Below are 18,179 nucleotides of genomic sequence, written 5' to 3' on the forward strand. Positions count from 1 at the left end.
CCCTCTTTATATTTTACTCCCTACCTTGCTTTATTTTTCTCCGTGGCATTTATAAGTTAATATTTGTCTCTGCACACAAGGGGTAAGCTCCATGATGGCAGTGACTTTGTCTGGTTTACTGCTTTATCCAGTGTCTGGACAGGGCCTGGCACAAGGTGGATATTCAGTCAGTACTTATTAAACGAGTGAGTAAATGAACGCCAGGGCTCATCTGGCTGGACTCAGCAAGGCGAGGGAGTGAAGAGCGAGGGGTTTTGCTTGGTAGGTGCCGCGCACCCAGAGTGTGATGAAGATCACCTTTATTATTTGGGGAGGAGAAGTCAGCTTCTGCCTTTGGAGTCTCCCTGTGGATATCTCATGAGAATTCTGGAAGCTGCGCTTTGGGGATTCAGTTTTGACTTGCCAGGATGGGTTTGGTGGGGAGGGGTGTGTGTCAAATGTTGACTTGCTAAGCTGAATAAAAAAAGGTGAATAGTTGCCTGCTTCACCTCTAATCTGGTTCCCTGTTTTTTTTTGTTTAGCTGCTGTATCAAGAATGGGCGCGCTATAGGGTGTTTTATAAGTTTCAACCTATTGACCTCATCAGGTAAGATGTGGGAGGGGACTCTTGGGAGGTCCCAAGAGGCCTCTGCCAGCTGCCTTGGCTCCTGGAAGTGTGTTGGCCGAGCAGAGGGCTTGGCTGTCCTAGGCTGTGATGCCCCTGCTCTGTGTCCTACAGGTGGGGAGCCAGCTCCTGGGTGGGGGAGGGCAGCGCCAGCTGTGGGGCAGCAGGTAATGTAGACGGATGTTCCGTGACTTGCATCTTGGGGTCTTCAGCACTGTGGTCTCTCCCTGCCTGCTCTTGTGGGGAGAGGAGTGAGTAGAGTTCTCTCTTTTATTATCGTCCCTCAAATTTGCCTAGAGAAGAACGTGGGTGAAGCAGATCCTTGGGTCATTCTCAAGTAGCCACAGTATTGACCAAGAGAAGGGAAGACCCGGCACATCACATAAGGGCTAAGCCAGCTGGTCTGCGCGGAAATGCAGGCTTTTTATGGCTTCTCCAAAAAATTGGAAGGGAGACGAGAACTGGGTCCTAAACCTCTGCCTTCAGCGCTGCTCCTAAAATGATGTCCTGTTGCCTTGGGAATTTCCCCAGTTTCTACAGAACATGGGTGAAAAGCTTTTTGAAAGAACTTTCTAGAAGGCAGTAGGTCTGACTAGCCTCAAGTGGGTTGAGGGCTCTAGGAACTCCACGGGCTGCTGAAACCCCACCTCTTTCCCAGCTGGCATGTTGGAAGGACCCCTGTGCAGTGGGGGACCACTGGGCTGAGTGGGGTCTGGAGACTGGGGTCTTGCCCAGGCTTGGCCACTAGGGGTGATTGTTGCTCTGGTCAAGTCGCGTCCCCTCTTTGGTCTTCGGCATCCTGGTTTTCCGAAACTGGGAGCCTGAGCTAGGGCTCTACGGGGGAAATTTGATAGAGCACGCTTATTTGGAAACTATGGGGACCCTCGGCTCTGTGCCTGACATAGTGGACTCGCTGCCACTCAGTCACCCGTGGCTCACTTTAATGAGCTAGTTCATCAGCCAGCAAACTCAGAGAGTGTTCCTGGCTGCTTGCCCTGGGCTGGGACCGCGAGAGGGGTGGCCGCCAGAAGGATCGAGTCCAGAGGGAGGGATTCCAGCTTCTTCTTGGAAGAAGACAGCAGCCTGGGAGTCACAGTTTGGGCAGGCTTACCTCCCACGCAGAGATGGGACGGCCCTCCCAGGGAACTGGGAGCTCAGTTGGACAGCAGGTGTTTGTTCCAGCTGAAGACCGTTAGCCGAGGGGCTGGGGTCGGGGAGCGGGGCCACAAATGCCGGTGACCGAGGCCCCCTCACCCTGCACCTCCCGTCCCCTGGCGGCCTTTTGTGAGGTGCGGCCACCTAGTCTGTTCTCTGGGCCACACCAGGGCTGCTTCCTCCGTGCCTGGTGAGCTTTGATCGTCCTCTCTGCCTCTCTGGTGGCCACCCACGCTGTCGCCTGTTTTCTCCAACTACTCACTCCTTTTGAAAAAATATGATGCCGGAAAATAAAAATTCTCCCTTCCGGAGAGCCCCATGTTTTCCTCCGGAGACTTCAGGTGACCGGCCGCCAGCTAAGTGGGCGACGGCTCCCGCGTGCACTCCGTTTCAGCCTCACCTGCGGGGAAGAGGTGCCTTTGGAGCAGATCCTGGCTCTGGGGTCTGGCGGTTCCCGAGGACACAGAGCCCAAAGCTGTCCAGACGGGCGCAGTGTGCTGTGGGGCTGGGGGCTGTCCACTGCCGCTCGGGTCAGAGGGCTCGGGGGCTTCCACACCTGCTGCACGACGCCAGTGGCCTGGATGTGGGGCTCGGACGCGCCTGGAGCCTCGGGCATCTTTCAGACACTGGCTGGAGGGGAGGGGATGGGGCACGGGTAGTATGGGGGCTGTAGTGGGGGACTGTGGCCTACCCAGAGGGGTAAGGAACTTACTCTGCTGGAGAGAGACGAGGGGACTGTAGTGGGGAGAGAGGGAAGGGACAGAGGCGTTGGCGGCATAGGTGGGTAGCAGAGGCAGGGCAGCCAGGAGCAGACAGCTGGAGAGGAAGCTGGGGGGGAGGGTGTGGGAAGAGCTCCCCGCGCTCAGCCGGCTGCGCCTAAACTCGTGTGTCCACGTCACCTCCTTCCTCTCCACCATCGGCCAGTCCCCGCTCTGACACCAGCTCCTGTGGGTGTGTCTTCAGCGCCACTTCTCTCTGCTGCCCCTTCTTCTCCATCCTTCCTGCCTTCACCTCTCGGGACCTAGTGGTCCACAGGGCCCAGCCTGAGGCCACCCTGACCCTGTGGTTCCGTCGCAGCTCATGCCTGTGAACGGCGCCCTCTTAGCGCTCACGTAGGAACTGCACCCGTGTGGTCAGTGCTGAAGCATCCGCAGAGGCAGGGGCGTCCTGTCCGAGCTGAAGGTAACTCCTGCGAAGGCCCAGCAGAGGTATTTCCCGCCCGTCGCCTTGGGCCCCCAGCTCCTCATGGGCAGCACCGGGCGCTGTTCCTCTGCCGGTGCCCGTGGTTTGGAACAGTTGAAAGCACGGAGCAGCTGAGAGCCCAGCGGGGTGGGAGATCCGTTGGCATGTAAAGCTACCCTTCCCCTTCTGCAACCCTTCAAGCCTAAGCTTGAGATTTAGGGTTCGAGGCTCCTTTCCCAGGTGTGTAAAGTGGACAGAGGGGGAGCAAGATGCCCCTCCCCCCCAGCTGCACGGGCATCCGGGCCCAGCAGGCTGCACTGTGAGATTGCTGATGGGGCCCCCAGCCCAGCAGAGCGCTCCACCCTGAGTCCTAGCCTTGTTCTAGAAACCTCGGGGCCTGCAGGCCTGAGTGGAGTGTGTGTGTGTGTGTGTGTGTGTGTGTGTGTGTGTGTGTGTGTGTGTGTGTGTGTGTTTATGTGAGTTGCCTGGGAAGCCCCCCAGGGAGGTATCCAGTAGCGACCCCCCCTCACAGAAGAATCTTCTGGGAACTCCTAGCCCGAAGCACTTGTGCCCTGGAAGAAACAAGGTTTGTGTTGGAGCCAGTGGGGGAAATGATGTTTTAGCTGGAGGGAAATGGCCCTACTAGGGCCTTGGGGCCACATGAGTGTCCCTGCAGGCGGAGGAGTAGATTTCTGCCTGCACTGCCCTGGGTTAACTCCCTGACATCCCAGGAGGGACACGGCCTTTATTTTCTGGGGAGCCCGGGAGGCTGGGCCTTTTGGATTTGTACAGGGGTGACCCATATTAGCGCCCTGCCCTGTCTTTTCACTGAAATGGGTATCTGCTCACGGGCAGATTTTCTTAGCTGGGAGGTTTTGGTATGGATGAGATAAAACCACAGGCGTTGAACATCTGAGTTAGATTTAGCTACTAACCATACTTTGCTGAAGTTGAGATACAAAATTGTATTTTAAAGCATCTGCCGCTGCCTAACTATGACAGCATGCGGAGGAGAGGGGCCCAGAAGTCCACCGGGCTCAGGGGATGTGTAGCTGTGGGCTTTGGGGAACGGGCCAAGGGCGTCGTACACGGGCAGCATCCACTGTGTCAAATCGGGGTTGCGGTTTGGAGAGGCGTAAATGGCTCTTCCTCGTTCCCTCCTCTTTCAGGGATGCCATTTCACGAGGGAGGCTTCCTAAGATTAGGCCCTGGGCGTGAAACCCATCCCTGTGGCAGGTCTGGAGCCCTCTCAGAAATGTCCTGCTTCCTCAGTGACCTAGCAGTGGTATCTGTGCCATCTCAAGAGCCTTTGGGCATCATCTGTGGACAGCAAGAGTGGCACTGTGCCTCTTGCTACACGTCTCTACCATCCTAGACTTCCAGCCCTCTCCAGCCCCACCTGGATGGAGAGCCCATCCAGGACCTGGGCATCACAGGAATTGGCTTTTCCTCCTCCTGATAAAAGGCAGAGGTGCTTGTTCTTGCCAGAATTCCCCAGAAAGGCCACTAGAAGGTTGCGTGGTTTGGTCCATCCCTGTGTGTCTCTGAGCCCCACTTCTAGCCTCCTGAAATGTGACGCATGCACATCCCTCCAGGAGGGAGATGGAGGAAGCCACGTTCTTTCTTAGGAGGCATCTCAGCAGGCCAGGCTCAGGAAGGACTGGCTGCAGCTGGTTTGGGGGAGGGAATGGAGAGGAAAAAGTGTTGATCAACCTGTGGTGAGTTATTTCCTGAGCCCTGCTGCCTCCTCCTTGATCCTTCCCTGGGATTTATGAAGGCCGTTCAGCTCAGTGCAATAAACATTTACTGATGCTCACAGTGAGCCAGTCTCTGGAGACACAGCGAGACGTAGGGCGGAGTTTGTGTCCTTACGGAGCCAGCAGTCACGTAGGGAGACAGACCCATGGGAGGCAGGATGGATTGAGGGCTTTTCAGGACTGTCATAGAAGCACTAACATGATAGGTTGGGACAACAGGTGTAGAGTGCTTGCTGCTAGCAGAATAAGGGAAGACTTCCTAGAAGAGGTGGTGCTGGAATTGGAAACATTGCTTTCTGAAAGGCTGAGGTTAAAGGTCCTGAATGTGTCTTTGTCACCAGCCTGGGCTGCCCCGAATATGGCCTTGTTGTTGAGCCTGGTATCGATGGCCAGAAATCACAGTGCCCCAAAGCCAGGTCCCTCCTGACTGTCAGTTGGGAGAGGTCAAGTCAAGAACTTGACTTGCAGATCTCGCTCACCTGCGTGGACTCTGTGCCAACCTGGCCCGTGTCCCTGGCTCTGACCTGTAAGTTAGCAGAGCATCCGGGGTTGGAAGGGGATGAGGCTGGACCCAAGAGAGGAAGCCAAGGAGAGGTGACGTGTGGGGCTAGCACCTTGGTATCTGCAGGTCTGAAGCCTTGGATTTAGCAGGGAAACATTATGCCGGCTGGAAAGAAGTCATGTCTCATGGGCCTGAAGAGGATTTTTCCTTTACCTCTGAGGGTGTAGGAACATAGTAGACAGAGAAAAATCGGCAGTAGCTGGTTGAGGCGAGGCAGAAACAGGGATAATGATGTTCGGTGCTGTTATACTCTGGCCCATTTTACAGACTTGGGAAATCAGTCAGGCTGTTCATAAAATGTGAGATGTCCCACTCTGCTTTCTCTCCCCCTCCCTGCAGCATGCCACTCCCCTCCAGGTCTGCACCCTCTAGAGGAGAGGAGACGGCCTGGGGCTGCCAGTGGACCAGGAATTGAATACGGTGCCCCCAGCTCTAGTCCGAGGCTGCACCCAAAGGCCGTCCTGGTCCCCTGAGGGTGGCCTCCCTGCCTTCCACAGCTGGTGGCTCCTGGTTCAGATCAAACTGAATCTTCCTTCCTGGAGTATCAGCCGTATGGTACTTGGTGGCTCCCATGGCACCAGGAAGCTGCACGCATACCCCCATGGCCGCCCAGGGTTGCACGGCCAGAGCTGGGATGGGCTGAGGGTCTGGTTTACCAGCTCACTGCCTCCTTGACTCCCTTATGTCATGTCCTATTTCCCGAGGGGGAGAGAAGCTGATATTAGCCTGAAAATATGTGACAAAGCTGTAATTTCCTATCCCCTTGGACCTTGTGTGCAGTAAACTCTCAGTTATCCAGAACCGCTGGGACCAAACCGTGGCATCACAGAGGTGGGAGGAGCTTAGAGGCTGGCTGACCTCAGTGCCCGGCCATGGAATGGGGAATTGGAGACTTCCTCTCCCTGCATATTGATCGAGCAAACGCCCAGCCTCTGCATGATTTTTCTTGTAATGGGGGAGACGCCTGGCCTCGGGGGCAGCTTGTTTGTCTGCTGGACATTTTTAGCCACTAGAAATGGTCATGGAGCCAGAGCAAGAGCTCTGCTAATTTCCCTCTGTTTCAGTCCTGTTCTGAACAAGAGCATCCTATTGTGTAGGCCAGCCTTTAATTAGTTGAAAATAGCTCTTGTGTCCCTAACAGTTCTGCACGCATAGCACGCCTGGCCTCGCTGTGTGTCCTCCTGTAACGCGGGCTCTTCAAACAGCTGCCATCGTGATCGTCCTCTTTGGGACCCACTGGCCTGGCAAAGTCAGAGCAGGGCCCTCCTGCACGCACACCTCACCTGGTATAGCTAAGCTGACACCTGTTTGCACTGACCACATGTGAGACACTGGTGCTGGGGCGTAGAGATGAATGAAGCATGACCCCATTCTCAAGGAGCTCAAGCTCAAAGTCAAATCCCCAAGCGTGTAGACGACCACGTGGCTTTTCTGGGAAATGGAGGGACAGACTGATGGAGAAAAGTTTCAAAGAGTAACTGTGAGGCTATAGAAAAACGGGGTATAGAAAAGATCATGGGGGTGGGGGGAAGCTGACCCCCAGACCAGTCATCTGTGACGAGGGGGCTCAGGGCTATCAGCTGTGCCTCGGGCAGAGATTTTTGGGGGTGACTCTGACTGTTTCTGGAAACATCTGTTGATGCATGGCAGCACCCACAGACCCTTGAAAATCTCAGAAAACATTTTAGGATCACATGACTTAGGGATTTACCAAATCATGGCAAAACCTCATGTGTCCAAGTCAGGTTATCCTGCCTAGAGAAAAACCAGCCATGCTAGAACTGTTCCAGGGAAGGAAAAGAAACGTGATCAAAGATGTGGACAGGTAGCCGTACGAAGACAGACTTAAACAAAGAAGAGCTCCTACTCTAGGAAGAAGTGGAGACGGAGTGAGGCTGCACTTGTTAACTTAGAAGATGGATAGAATGACTGTCCACGTGTTTATCAAACCCCGAGGCACCTGCCTAGGGACATTCCTCTAGACTGAGAGCAGTGGGTTAAGGATGAGAAGAACTCGGTTTTGGCTCCAGCCTTGATCCCAAGTGATGTAATACTGGGGCAAGCCGTTCTCTCTCAAGCCTCCGTTTCCTCAGCTATGAAATGGGGATCATAACACCTGTCCTACCTGCCCCACAGTATTATTGCGAGGATTACGGTATAGTTGTGCAAAGAGCGTGGTGATGGACACAGGTCTGGTTAGGTAGAGTTGTTATTTATCTGCTCCCTGGGGGAAGTTATACTATTTCCTAAACTAGCAGAATTTTATATAGTTGTTTAGTTTGTCTTGACAAATATTGTATAATCATAAGACTTTTTTTAACATCTTTATTGGAGTATAATTGCTTTACAATGGTGTGTTAGTTTCTGCTTTATAACAAAGTGAATCAGCTATATGTATACATATATCCCCATATCCCCTCCCTCTTGCGTCTCCCTCCCACCCTCCCTATCCCACCCCTCTAGGTAGTCACAAAGCACCGAGCTGATCTCCCTGTGCTATGCGGCTGCTTCCCACCAGCTGTCTATTTTACATTTGGTAGTGTATATATGTCCATGCCACCCTCTCACTTCAAGACTGTGTTTTTTTTTAAATTGTAAATCAGTGCACTGTATTTACGTTGCGTGTGTGTGCTCTGTGCCTCCTAGCGACCCTGCCAAGTGGATGTTCTTACCTCCATGTTAACAGGGGTGAGGGGGTGGGGTACTGAGCTCAGGGAGATAGGAGCTTCCCGAAGCCACAAGCCAGCCCATCTGGGATTTAAACCCAGGCCTGTCTGACTCCAGAAACTATGTGTTTGCCCTCGTACCACATGACTGAAGGTGACCCAGAGCTTCGTCCAGCCAGACGTGGGGCAAGCTGGGTTTCCAGATGCCTCGCGTTAATCCCTCTGATCAGCAACCTCTGAGGGACAGCTGGTGTGGTCTGCGGAGGGGGGCGCGGGGCTCACTGACCAGGTCACCCCCTGCTCTGTGACGGGCCATCCTCGTGAACATCCCTGTCTCAGCAGGAGTGATGTGTCACTCGCAGGAGCTGTTTGTTAGGGGCCCCCCGAATGCCATGTTTTTCGTTTCTCATTTCTACTTTTCATAGTCTTTCTTTTCCCTGACTTCTTCCATGTCATCAGGTTGTCAGCTGTCACTTCTTGCTTTTGTCAACCGAGTAGGTTCCTTCCCGACTTCAGTTCGCTGCTCTGTCTCCGTTGCAGGTTTAGTAACCTGACCCCTGAGCAGATAGCATTGTGCACCAGGTAAGCATCTTCCACAGCCTATCCCGGAGTCTGCCTCCTGGCAGGTGTGGGGTTTTGTGGAGGCTCAGACATATGTCATGGAAATGTCTTCCTGGTGTTTCCCAGTGAGAGTGAAATGGTGTTTCCAAGATGGGACCAGAGTCAGTGTGATAAGGCAGGTGCCTTTGCTGTGAAGAGCTGCATTTTGTTGCTCTTGGCTTGTTTTGAGAGGTCACAAGAAATCCAGGCCAGAGCTCAGAGTCTGTTGACACAAGCGTCGATCCCTACATCAAGGGTCTACTGGATGCCAAGCTTTATCGTGGGTGTGGTGTCAAAGCGAAAAGAAGGGGGAAAGCAGGAAGCTTGAAGTGTAACAGTGGGACCCCAGGTGCTCACAGTAGATCTGATGGAAGCCGCAGAGGTAAAGTGGTACCCAACAGGGAACCTGGGCACAGAGCTGTGCATAGACGGGCTGGGGGCAAGGTGCTGGGCAAGGGGATGGGCCAAAGGTTCTGAAGGGGTTTGTGACTAGCTTTAGTGTGGTTGATGAGGGAAAGATGAGACTTAAAGGACAGGCGAGTTTTGAGCAGAAAGTAGAGATTTGAAGGAAGAAGGAAATGTGGTTGGGAGATTTACAAGAGTCAGGTTGAAGTATTCTTGGTCAGGAAATGCTGAGGGAAGGGAAGGCTCAAGGACAGGTTGAGGCTGCAGACAGCTGAGAGGAGAGCCCTGGGGCTACGGGAAGTGGTTGGAGGAGGTGTCTGAGTCAGTGCAGGGGGAGGAAAGCCTAGACAAAGGGGCTGTGATGATGGGGAGCAAAAGGAGATGCTGTCAAGTGGTTTCTCCGGGATTTAGGTGGCAAAACAGAGCTTTCGGGGGTTCAGGACTTGTGCGATCCTAGCTGTGACGTGAGAATGGACCGTCGGGAGCCAGTTTCTCGCTCACCCACTCTTGGGAAACTTTGGGCAAGTCTTTCAGCCCTTTGGATCTGGTGCACATCCTCTTGCTGAGAGAGAGAAAGAGAGGAATCTTTGCATCTCCTCCACAAACCCTCTAGGCTGTGATGGCAGGTGCCATCTGTCTGTAGGAAGCAGGACCTCAGGTGGATCCGAGGGGCTGATCTTGCCCTAGAAGGAAGGAGGGGACTGGCCGGGGGATGAGTCACCATGGACACCGCCCGACTCTTTGATCCCCCTGAGCCACTGTTTCACCGCCTGTCTCTGGAACCCCTGAGCTCCCCATTCCTGCTAACGATATTCTCCTGAGTGATGTTCTCCACCCACGCCACATGGGTATGTGACCAACATAAACAGAAAACGTCTTGACACATTGAATAACATCGTTGCAACACACCTTACAACAGCGACCGCAGGATCTCTCCATTTAATTAGCTGGGCATGCCCAGGCACTTCGCACAGACATATGCCTCTGTTTCAGGAACGGAAAACCACAGCATTTTGTGGGTTTGGAAGTCACAGACATAAGAAAAAGACAAACAAAAAGCTTCAAGATCGCTGCCTGGGAGACTGCTGTCCTCCAGTACCTTCTTGGGATTTTCTCAAGGTAGTCAAAGGTGTGGGTAGTTGGGTAACTGCCAGGGATGGCTGTCTGCCCCGGCAGAGTGGCTGACTCCGATGTGGAGAGGTTGTGACCCTCAGCCCGCATCGCCCAGCCCATTCCAGGGCCTCAGGAAGCCCTCCTTGAGGGCTCAGGACTCAGGGCTGTTGCCTCAGCCCTGTCGGTTTCACTCATAAAATCCGTGTTAACTGAACACAGGAGAGACAGAGATGAGATTGGAGGACTGGGACCTTGAACTTTTTATTTGGAATTGTAGTCTGGAGGAGGGTAAGGGCAATGGCTTAGTTTCCAGCAGTTATCAGTTCTGACAAAATGGCAGTGTTTCCTTAGGCTGACATGCAGCCCAATCCTCAGCCTTTGGGCAGGCAGGCAAGCCGCTCATTCTCCATGCTTACCCCCTGGTCTATTTCCCCTTCCTGTCAAATCCTAGGGGAATCACAGTGCCCCCCTCCCCCCACCATGGGCATCCTAACACTTCTCTAAAGGTTTAACCCTGGGGGTGAGGTTTAGCCCTCTGATGATCCAGCAGCCAGCTGGAAGCATCTCTCAGGGACATCATGAAAGAAAGAGGAGCGTCCCCAAACTCAGACCTCTCACCGTCCAGTTGGGAGATAGATTTAAGAGAATGTATAATTCAGTTCTGTTTAATGCAGTATATTTATTGGGCATCTTTGCTGTGTTTGTTTTATTTGTGTTTATTGTTTCAGGTGCTAGAGTTAAAGTGAAGAAAAAGATAGATGTGGACTGATCAGATAGCTTACCTAATCACCTTGGGTGATTAGATAATTTACCATCTAACCTAGGACACTCTTGAGAGTGAAAGGGAGCATTATTAATAGTTATGCTGAGTGTACTAGTCAGCTTCTGTCACAATAACACTGCATAACAAACCACCCCCAAGTCTACAGCTTACAACAACGGCTGTTTATTTTTCTTGCTCAAGTGTCTGTAGGTTGAGTGGAAAAGGTCTGCTTCAGGCCGAGGGTCGGCTGGGCTTGGCTCCAGGCTTCAGACTGTGTTCAGGTCTCCACAGGTCTGCACGCTCTCCATAGATGAGAAGCTACCTGGGCATGGTCCTCTCACGGTGAGTCACAAGAGCACAAGGAAAGGCAGGGAGACACACACACACAGTGCCTCTTAAGGCATCGTTCACATCCCATCCGCTAGGGCTCCACTGGCCAAAGCAGTCATATGGCTGAGCACAAATCCATGTTTCTGGAAAGTATACTCTTTCTTAAGGGGAGAGGAGTCAATATTTGCTGAACGCCCATGTAACCTGCCCCAGTGAGAGAACAGGTATAAACCAGGACCGTTCCGGGAATATGTGGACCTGTGGTCCACCCTTGTCTGGTCTCGTGGAACTTATGAGCTAGCAGGAAAGGCAGATTATGTATAGTTTTTCATTATTATTTTTATTGTTTTAAAATTTTTATTGGACTATAGTTGATTTACCGTGATGTGTTAGTTTCAGGTGTGTAGCAAAGTGATACATAAAACTGAATATATCAATATATATGTTCTCTTTCAGAATCTTTTCCCTTATAGATTATTACAAGGTATTGAGTGTAGTTCCCTGTGCTGTACAGTAGGTCCTTGTTGTTTATTTTATATATAGTAGTGTGTATACGTTAATTCCAAACTCCTAATTTATGCCGATGATGTATAGTTAATTGTGAGCGTGACATGGGTTACACTAGGAGAGTATGGGGTGTCATGGGCAATCTAACCTCAATGGAGAAGGCCAGCCGAGGAAGTGACATTAAAACGAGGATTTGGTGCATGAGTGAGCCAGGCAGAGACGAGCAGAATAATGACAGTAGCTCACGGCCCGTGGTACTTCCTGTGTGCCAGGCGCCGTCTAAGCCCCGTGCACTTGCTAACTCACAGCGACCCTTTGGGATACACTGTTTCCCTGCATTTACAGAGGAGCGGTTCTGACACAAAGAGGATGTTAAGTCGCCCGCTGTCACACAGCTGGTGTGTGAGCAAGAGGTGAGGTTTGAACTCCGAAGTCTGGCTCCAGAGTCAGTTCTCTTTGCCACAGGGTACGCTGCCCACAACAGAAAGAGCGGGCCCTGGGGTGCCTGGTGTTAGGTCAGCAGTGGGGGTCAGGCTGGGGCGAAGCAGGGAGCAGGCCCCGGAGGATCTTCCCGAAACCACAGGCCAGCCCAGCTGAGATTCAAACCCAGGCCTGTCTGACTCCAGAAACGATGTGTTTTCCCTGGTACCACGTGGCTGAAGGTGACACAGAGCTCCGTTCATTCGTGGGCCGTTTGAAGATTTGGGGCTTTATCCTAAGGAAAAGAGCCTGTCCTTGAAGGGTTTGGCTTATGTGGGTGTAGATGTGTGGACGGCCCTGACGTGGGCCGGTTGCTTTTACTTTGAAAGGACCTGAGGCTCCTCTGTGTGGGCGCTAGAAAGGACCCGAGATTGTACGTTTTGTGCCAAACAGGATGGAGGGAGGGTGGGGAGTGTGGGGGGAAGAACAGCTTCTCCTCCCGGACGCCCTCTGTCCTTGCGAGAGGACTTGGTGGGCATTCTGGGGAGTGGGTCTCTGACTCCAGTCTTCTCATCCTCCACGTCCCAACTAACCCACAGGTTTCACTGGGTGGTAATCAGTGCATGGGAACCGTCTCTCCCCATTCACCAGCGGGGATGTCTTTGTGGGTGTGATGGTGACCACGGCTGACACAGCACTTGCCCCGTGCTCACCGGGTACCGGTGTCACCTCGCCCAGTGTGGACCTGATCTGGTCTCATCTTCACGGCAATCCTGTGAAGTTGGCACAATCATTGTCCCCTGTTTTCAAGGTGAGGACACAGCAGTACAGAGAAGATAAGTCACTTGCTGCAGATCTCAGGCAGGACCATTCCAGAGTCCATTACTGTAACCGCTTTGCTGCACTTTGCGGGAGGAAACCGTGCTGGTGTGACACATGGGCTGCTTCTCAAATGGGGCCCCAAGGCAGAGGGTGGGGGTAGTGGATGGCTGTGGTCAGGTGCCCAGATGGGGTGGTAAAGGGTTTCTAGGATCTTTTAGAATAAAACAGATCTGGTTCCTTAAAGAGGGTGTTGCTGTAGATCGTGGGGACTCAGGAATTTTAGATCTGGGGATCCTTGAAAACCGTTCTCTTATTTAATTAAAAAAAAAAAAAAAAAAAGAACAAAATCCTCTAGCAGGAGTAACAAGGCGGAGGGACAGAGGTATCATGTCTGAGGCCACTTGCCAGTAAGGAATCTTTAATACGTAACCTGCTGACATTTAATAGAGACAGCAGCGAGCTAGGAGGCGGAAGGACCTGTGGCGTAAGAGGTGGTGATGATGCTTCAGGCAGGTGGATTACCTGCTGCCTTCCTCGCCTAACAGGAGGGTTGGCCCAGGTGATCTGTGACATCCCTTCCGGGGCTAACTTTCTAGGCTGTACGGGATACCGTCTCAAGCCTGAAGCTGGTCTCGGGGCAAGACCCAAGGTTTCCCCAGGGGGCAAGTTGAATTTGGGGTTGGAACCCAGGAGTTTGGACCCCAGTCCTGACTCCGTCCATTGGACTCGCCCCCTCTTACGGGCACCCCCGTACCCACATCCCTGGATTCCTCTCTTCTCTCCGTTAACCTCTCCCCACTCCACGCAACCCATCTCTGGTTTCTTTTGCCTTTCCGATTTTGGTCACATCTGGAGCATTTTGTAGAGTTGGTGACTGTGTGTTTTCCTGTTGGGACACATGGTGTCTATCAGAGACACTTAAGAAGCCCGGATGGATGGAAAAGTCTGCGTGGCATCTCAAGGGCTGCTGGCCTGGAGGGTGGATGGCAGCTGTGTGGCAGGGGACCTGGCGTGAGGGCCAGCTGACCCTCGGGAAGGCCCAGAGGCCCGGCCTGGGGCCTGCTGTTCCACATGGCTGTGAGCTGTCCTAGTGGGTTGGTGCCTGCGTGTGTGTAAAGGCCTGGAAGGGCCCCTCTGCCTTGTTGCTATGGGATGCTGCCTTCAGTGCTTTGCTCTCCGTGGTAACCAGGACTCTTATCTGCACATCCAGGAACATAAGCCAAGTGTGTGTCCTCTCCAGGTCGGCAGTGGGTGATGGATGTGCTGTGGGGCTGAGAGGCAGCGTGGTGCTGTTTGTGAAAGGTGACGATAATTTCCAGTGAGCCGCCTGGCTGGACCAGTGAGCATGAGCGTGGATGACATGCAGAGTGGGCTTCCTAGAGGGAAGGAGCTGGGAACGTGCCTGCCTCAGGCCCCAGGATCAGACCTCGCTTTGCTGTGTGTTACCTGCTCCCTTGGTGTTGGCCTTTAATCCCCGTAGTCCCGGGCGTGGGCAGGAGGGAGTGGGCGTGGTTCTACGCGGGTGAAGATGCTCTCGGCGGGAAGAGTGGTGGTGGAGGAAGGAGACAGACTTTATGAAGGTGATTCTCAAGGACTGAGGTCCCACTTGCCCTCCTTTTCTTCTCTTTCTCCCTGTTATGGGTGGAGGGGTAGTGGGTGTGCCCAGCCAACGCTGTGTACCTTCTGTTTGGAGCCTGACCCCCGGCTCCCCCAAGGCTGTCTCCTCCACCCTCCCCACACCCCCCAGAGGTTTTTATCTCCAGGCTTCACGGCTATGTGCAGCCCCCTCGACCTCTGTGCTCCCCTTGAACTTTCTCCTTCTCTCCCCCGATAACCCTCGCATTTTATTTATCCCTTTTCTTTCCATCTCCTTTCCTTACCCAGCTCCTCCAGCTCTGCACACTCCTCGTGAGGTTTTCCAGATCTGGGGGCAAGGGACCCCCGGCTGGGAGTTCACAGGCCCAGGGTGGGGAGTGCCGGGGCCTGCCCCGCCGAGTTCAGCCAGGCAGCTTGTAGATGCGCCTGCAGGTCTAACGGAGCGCAGCCCCGTCTGTCCACGGCTTGAGCTAAAATGCAGACGCCCCTGGACTCGGTTGGGAACGTAAACAGCTAGTGGGTTGAGGACTTCAAGCAGCGAGCGCACCGGGCAGGAGAGAGGCCCGGCGCGGGCTGGCCTGGGCGGATTGTCTCACGGGTGCTTCCCCAGGCTCCCCGACTTCTTGGATCCTGGGCTCCAGAGCACCTGTCTCAGGCAGCAGGTCCGGGAGTGCGGCTCCTCCTTGATCGTGTGGGGACAGAGGAGGGCAGGTGCTCTAGCCTTTCTTCCGTTCAACGTGTCCTGCTCGGGGAGAGGCCTTAGGAAGAGAGTGGAGAGAGAGCTGAGGGTGTGGCCGGGGGCGGCGCCCTGGGACGTCTGACGCTGGGACCCTGGTTGGGACTCAGAGGCCAGGAGTTGGAGCCCGAGCTCAGCCGGCAGGGCGGCCCCTCCCGTGGGGCTGGGGGCAGGCAGCCACGTGCTGTGACCTGCTTGTTCATCCGTTCCCTGGTCGTTCAGAGGACTCGGTGCTTCAGCAAACGCCTGTGCTGTGGCAGGAGCCATCCAGGCAGTGGTGCTGAAAAGCCCTGGCCCTCAAGAAGCTTATAGTCAACCTGGAGAAAGGACAGGTCAGCGGGTGCCTCCAGAAGCATGATGAACGCTCAGACGGAAGGTGTGCAGTGGGCTCGGGGAGGGACAAAAGAGGGGCTCCCTAATCAGTCAGGGGAGACCTCCTGGAAGATGCAAGGACGGAGCTGAAGTTTGAATAATGACTTGATGTAAAATGGGTGTAGAAGAGGGGGCTGGGCCTCCCGGGCCGGGAGACCAGCATGAATTGAGGCAGGAAGTGGGCAAAAAGGCACCATCCTTCAGGGGCTTCCAGGAGCTGAGCGTGGCTGGAATGAAGAGTATTTGTGATTGGTAGGGGGGAGGTCTAAGGCAGGGAAGGCAGGGAAGGCAGGCAGGTGTCCGATCATCGGCCTTAACCTCTGAAGCTCAAGTGATGTGGAAGGACTTGAAGTGGGAAACGGGTGAGGTCAGACTCAAAGAACGTTATTTGAGGGATCGAGAAGGCTCCCCTAACTACTTTTCCCAGGAGAGTGCCACAGCTAGGGCGAAGCAAGGCCTCGTGGAAATGGGGCGTAGCGTCAGTGGGTCTCCAGTGGAGCGAGGGTGTCAGGGTGAGAGAAGGAACAGAGCTGGGAGACGAGACTGCAGATGAGGAAACTGAAGCTCAGGAAAGGCAGGAGCCCGAGGACACAAGAGAATTAGCTCTGAGTGAGAGCTGAGCCGGAGCAGCGACCCCGCAGCCCTGCCCTAGGGGGGCTCTGTCTTCTCCATTTTCAGCACCACCTGTTACCTGTGGGAATGAGCAGGAGGAGCTTTCCTGGGGACGTTTCTGCAAAATCCACACACGAATTGCAAGTTCACCGTCACCCTGGCCTTCTGCCCTGATGCTTTCTAAGAGCTGGGTTTATCTGCTTGTGCTTCATCTCCTTCTGTTCCCGGTTCCCCTGGGGGTGGAGATTCTGAAGAAGAAAGGCAGCACTGATTGGCTAGCATCCGTCAAGGGGGCTGTGTCACAGGGTCTCGTCACAGGCTCCGCGTCCTTGAGAATGGGAGGCACACGTCAGATTTTCCATTGGTGCACAGTTACCTTGAAAGACAACAGAATCTGGGACTTCCCTGGCGGTCCAGTGGTTAAGGCTCCACGCTTCCACTGCAGGGGGTGCGGGTTCGATCCCTGGTCAGGGAACTAAGATCCTGCATGCCACGCAGCCAAAAAAAAAAAGATAACGGAATCAAGATTCAATGTGTTCTTGACAAGAGGGAGCCTTGAGTCCAAACCAACAGGTGAAATTCTGCAGTGGTGGCCGTAAAGCCTGTAAATACGGGACAGGACCGAGGGGATCTGATTTGGCAGGTGATTGTGTGAGAGAGATGAAGGCGGCAGTGGGAAGTTGGCCATAGCTAAACGTGAGCTCTCAGTGTGTTGCCAAACATGAACTTGTCTGACCCTGAAGTAATGAACTCATGGGGTATGTATGGGCTGTTGGTAATTATGGGGTCACCGCCCTTGAGTCCACCGTGGACGATGTGCTCAATTCTGGTGCCCCATTTAAAGAGGTGCATTGACACTGGAGAAGATTCATGACTGTTGCAAACAGGTGGCCCCAGGGAAGGTTTCAGCCAATAGACATTTAAAAATTTTTGGTCCACTATGTCTGTGAGTCTGTTTCTGTTTTGTAGATAGGTTCATCTGTGCCATATCTTAGATTCCACACTTAAGTGATATTATACGGTATCCGTCTGTCTCTGTCTGACTTACTTCACTTAGTATGACAGTTTCTAGGTCCACCCATGTTGCTGCAAATGGCATTATTTCATTCTTTTTTATGGCTGAGTAGTATTTGTGGTTGCCAATGGGAAAGGGGGGTGCGGGAGGGATGGATTGGGAGCTTGGGGTTAGTAGATGCAAACTATTAATATATGTATTATAGAATGGATAAACAATAAGGTTCTACTGTATAGCACAGGGAACCATATTCATTATCCTGGGATAAACCATCATGGAAAAGAGTATAAAAAAGAATGTATATATGTGTAAAAATTTTTTTTTGGTCCAGAAGATTTTTTTAAAAAACATTAAATGTGAATATTTTCAGTTGGAACCTACATTCTCTCGTTCCCCACAGCTCCCAACATCCCCTGTTGTCTTATGTCCGGCAGCTCACATTTCCACGATGTGTCTTACCCTTTTCAACCTGTGCCTCTTGAGTTAAAGCGATGGTTCCCAGTTCTAGCAGCTCACTGGAAACCTGGGAAACCTGCTAAACACAGATTCCCTACTTCCACATGTGGCCATTGTGGAGCATCTGGTACAGGACTAGCTTTTCTGCCGTCAGGTGGAAAGCTAGTTAAGTAGATATGTAAAAACTGTTTTCAGATATTAGACAACAGGCAGGTAATCCCTGAAAGAATGAGGTTAGTCCTACAGTTGCTCTGAACAAGGACAAAATAAAATAGCAAGATGGTAGACTTAAATCCAACCAAATTGGTAATTACATTAGTATAAATGGCCTCAACATCAAAAGTAAGAGGTAGAAATTGTTAGATTGGATAAGAAAGCAATACCCAACTATATGCTGCCTACTGGAAACATACTTTAACTATAAAGGAACAGGTAGGTTAAAAGTAAAAGGGTGAAAAGAGATATACCATGTTAACAGTAATCAAAAGAAAGCTGAAGTGGCTGTG

General features: G+C 52.9%; 1 protein-coding gene and 2 long non-coding RNA genes across 8 annotated transcripts in view; 2 read left to right on the forward strand and 1 right to left on the reverse strand.

Annotated features, from left to right (window-relative positions):
- Window positions 1-18,179, reverse strand: part of LOC309641530 — a 462,249-nt gene that overhangs the window by 128,413 nt on the left and 315,657 nt on the right. The gene's annotated exons all lie outside the window — the stretch shown is intronic.
- Window positions 1-18,179, forward strand: part of ANO2 (anoctamin 2) — a 348,333-nt gene that overhangs the window by 118,569 nt on the left and 211,585 nt on the right. For all 6 annotated transcript variants that reach the window (XM_082421522.1, XM_082421524.1, XM_082421521.1 and 3 more), the window contains one exon: window positions 522-586. In XM_082421522.1, coding sequence (XP_082277648.1) covers window positions 522-586 — 65 coding nt within the window. The remainder of the gene's footprint in view (window positions 1-521; window positions 587-18,179) is intronic.
- LOC309641528 lies at window positions 3,251-13,236 on the forward strand. The gene is made up of 2 exons (XR_014252670.1): window positions 3,251-10,050; window positions 11,009-13,236. It is a non-coding gene; the product is annotated as an uncharacterized lncRNA (long non-coding RNA).

The sequence above is a fragment of the Balaenoptera physalus genome (genome assembly GCF_965194825.1).
Source record: "Balaenoptera physalus genome assembly, chromosome: 13".
Lineage (NCBI taxonomy): Eukaryota > Metazoa > Chordata > Mammalia > Artiodactyla > Balaenopteridae > Balaenoptera > Balaenoptera physalus.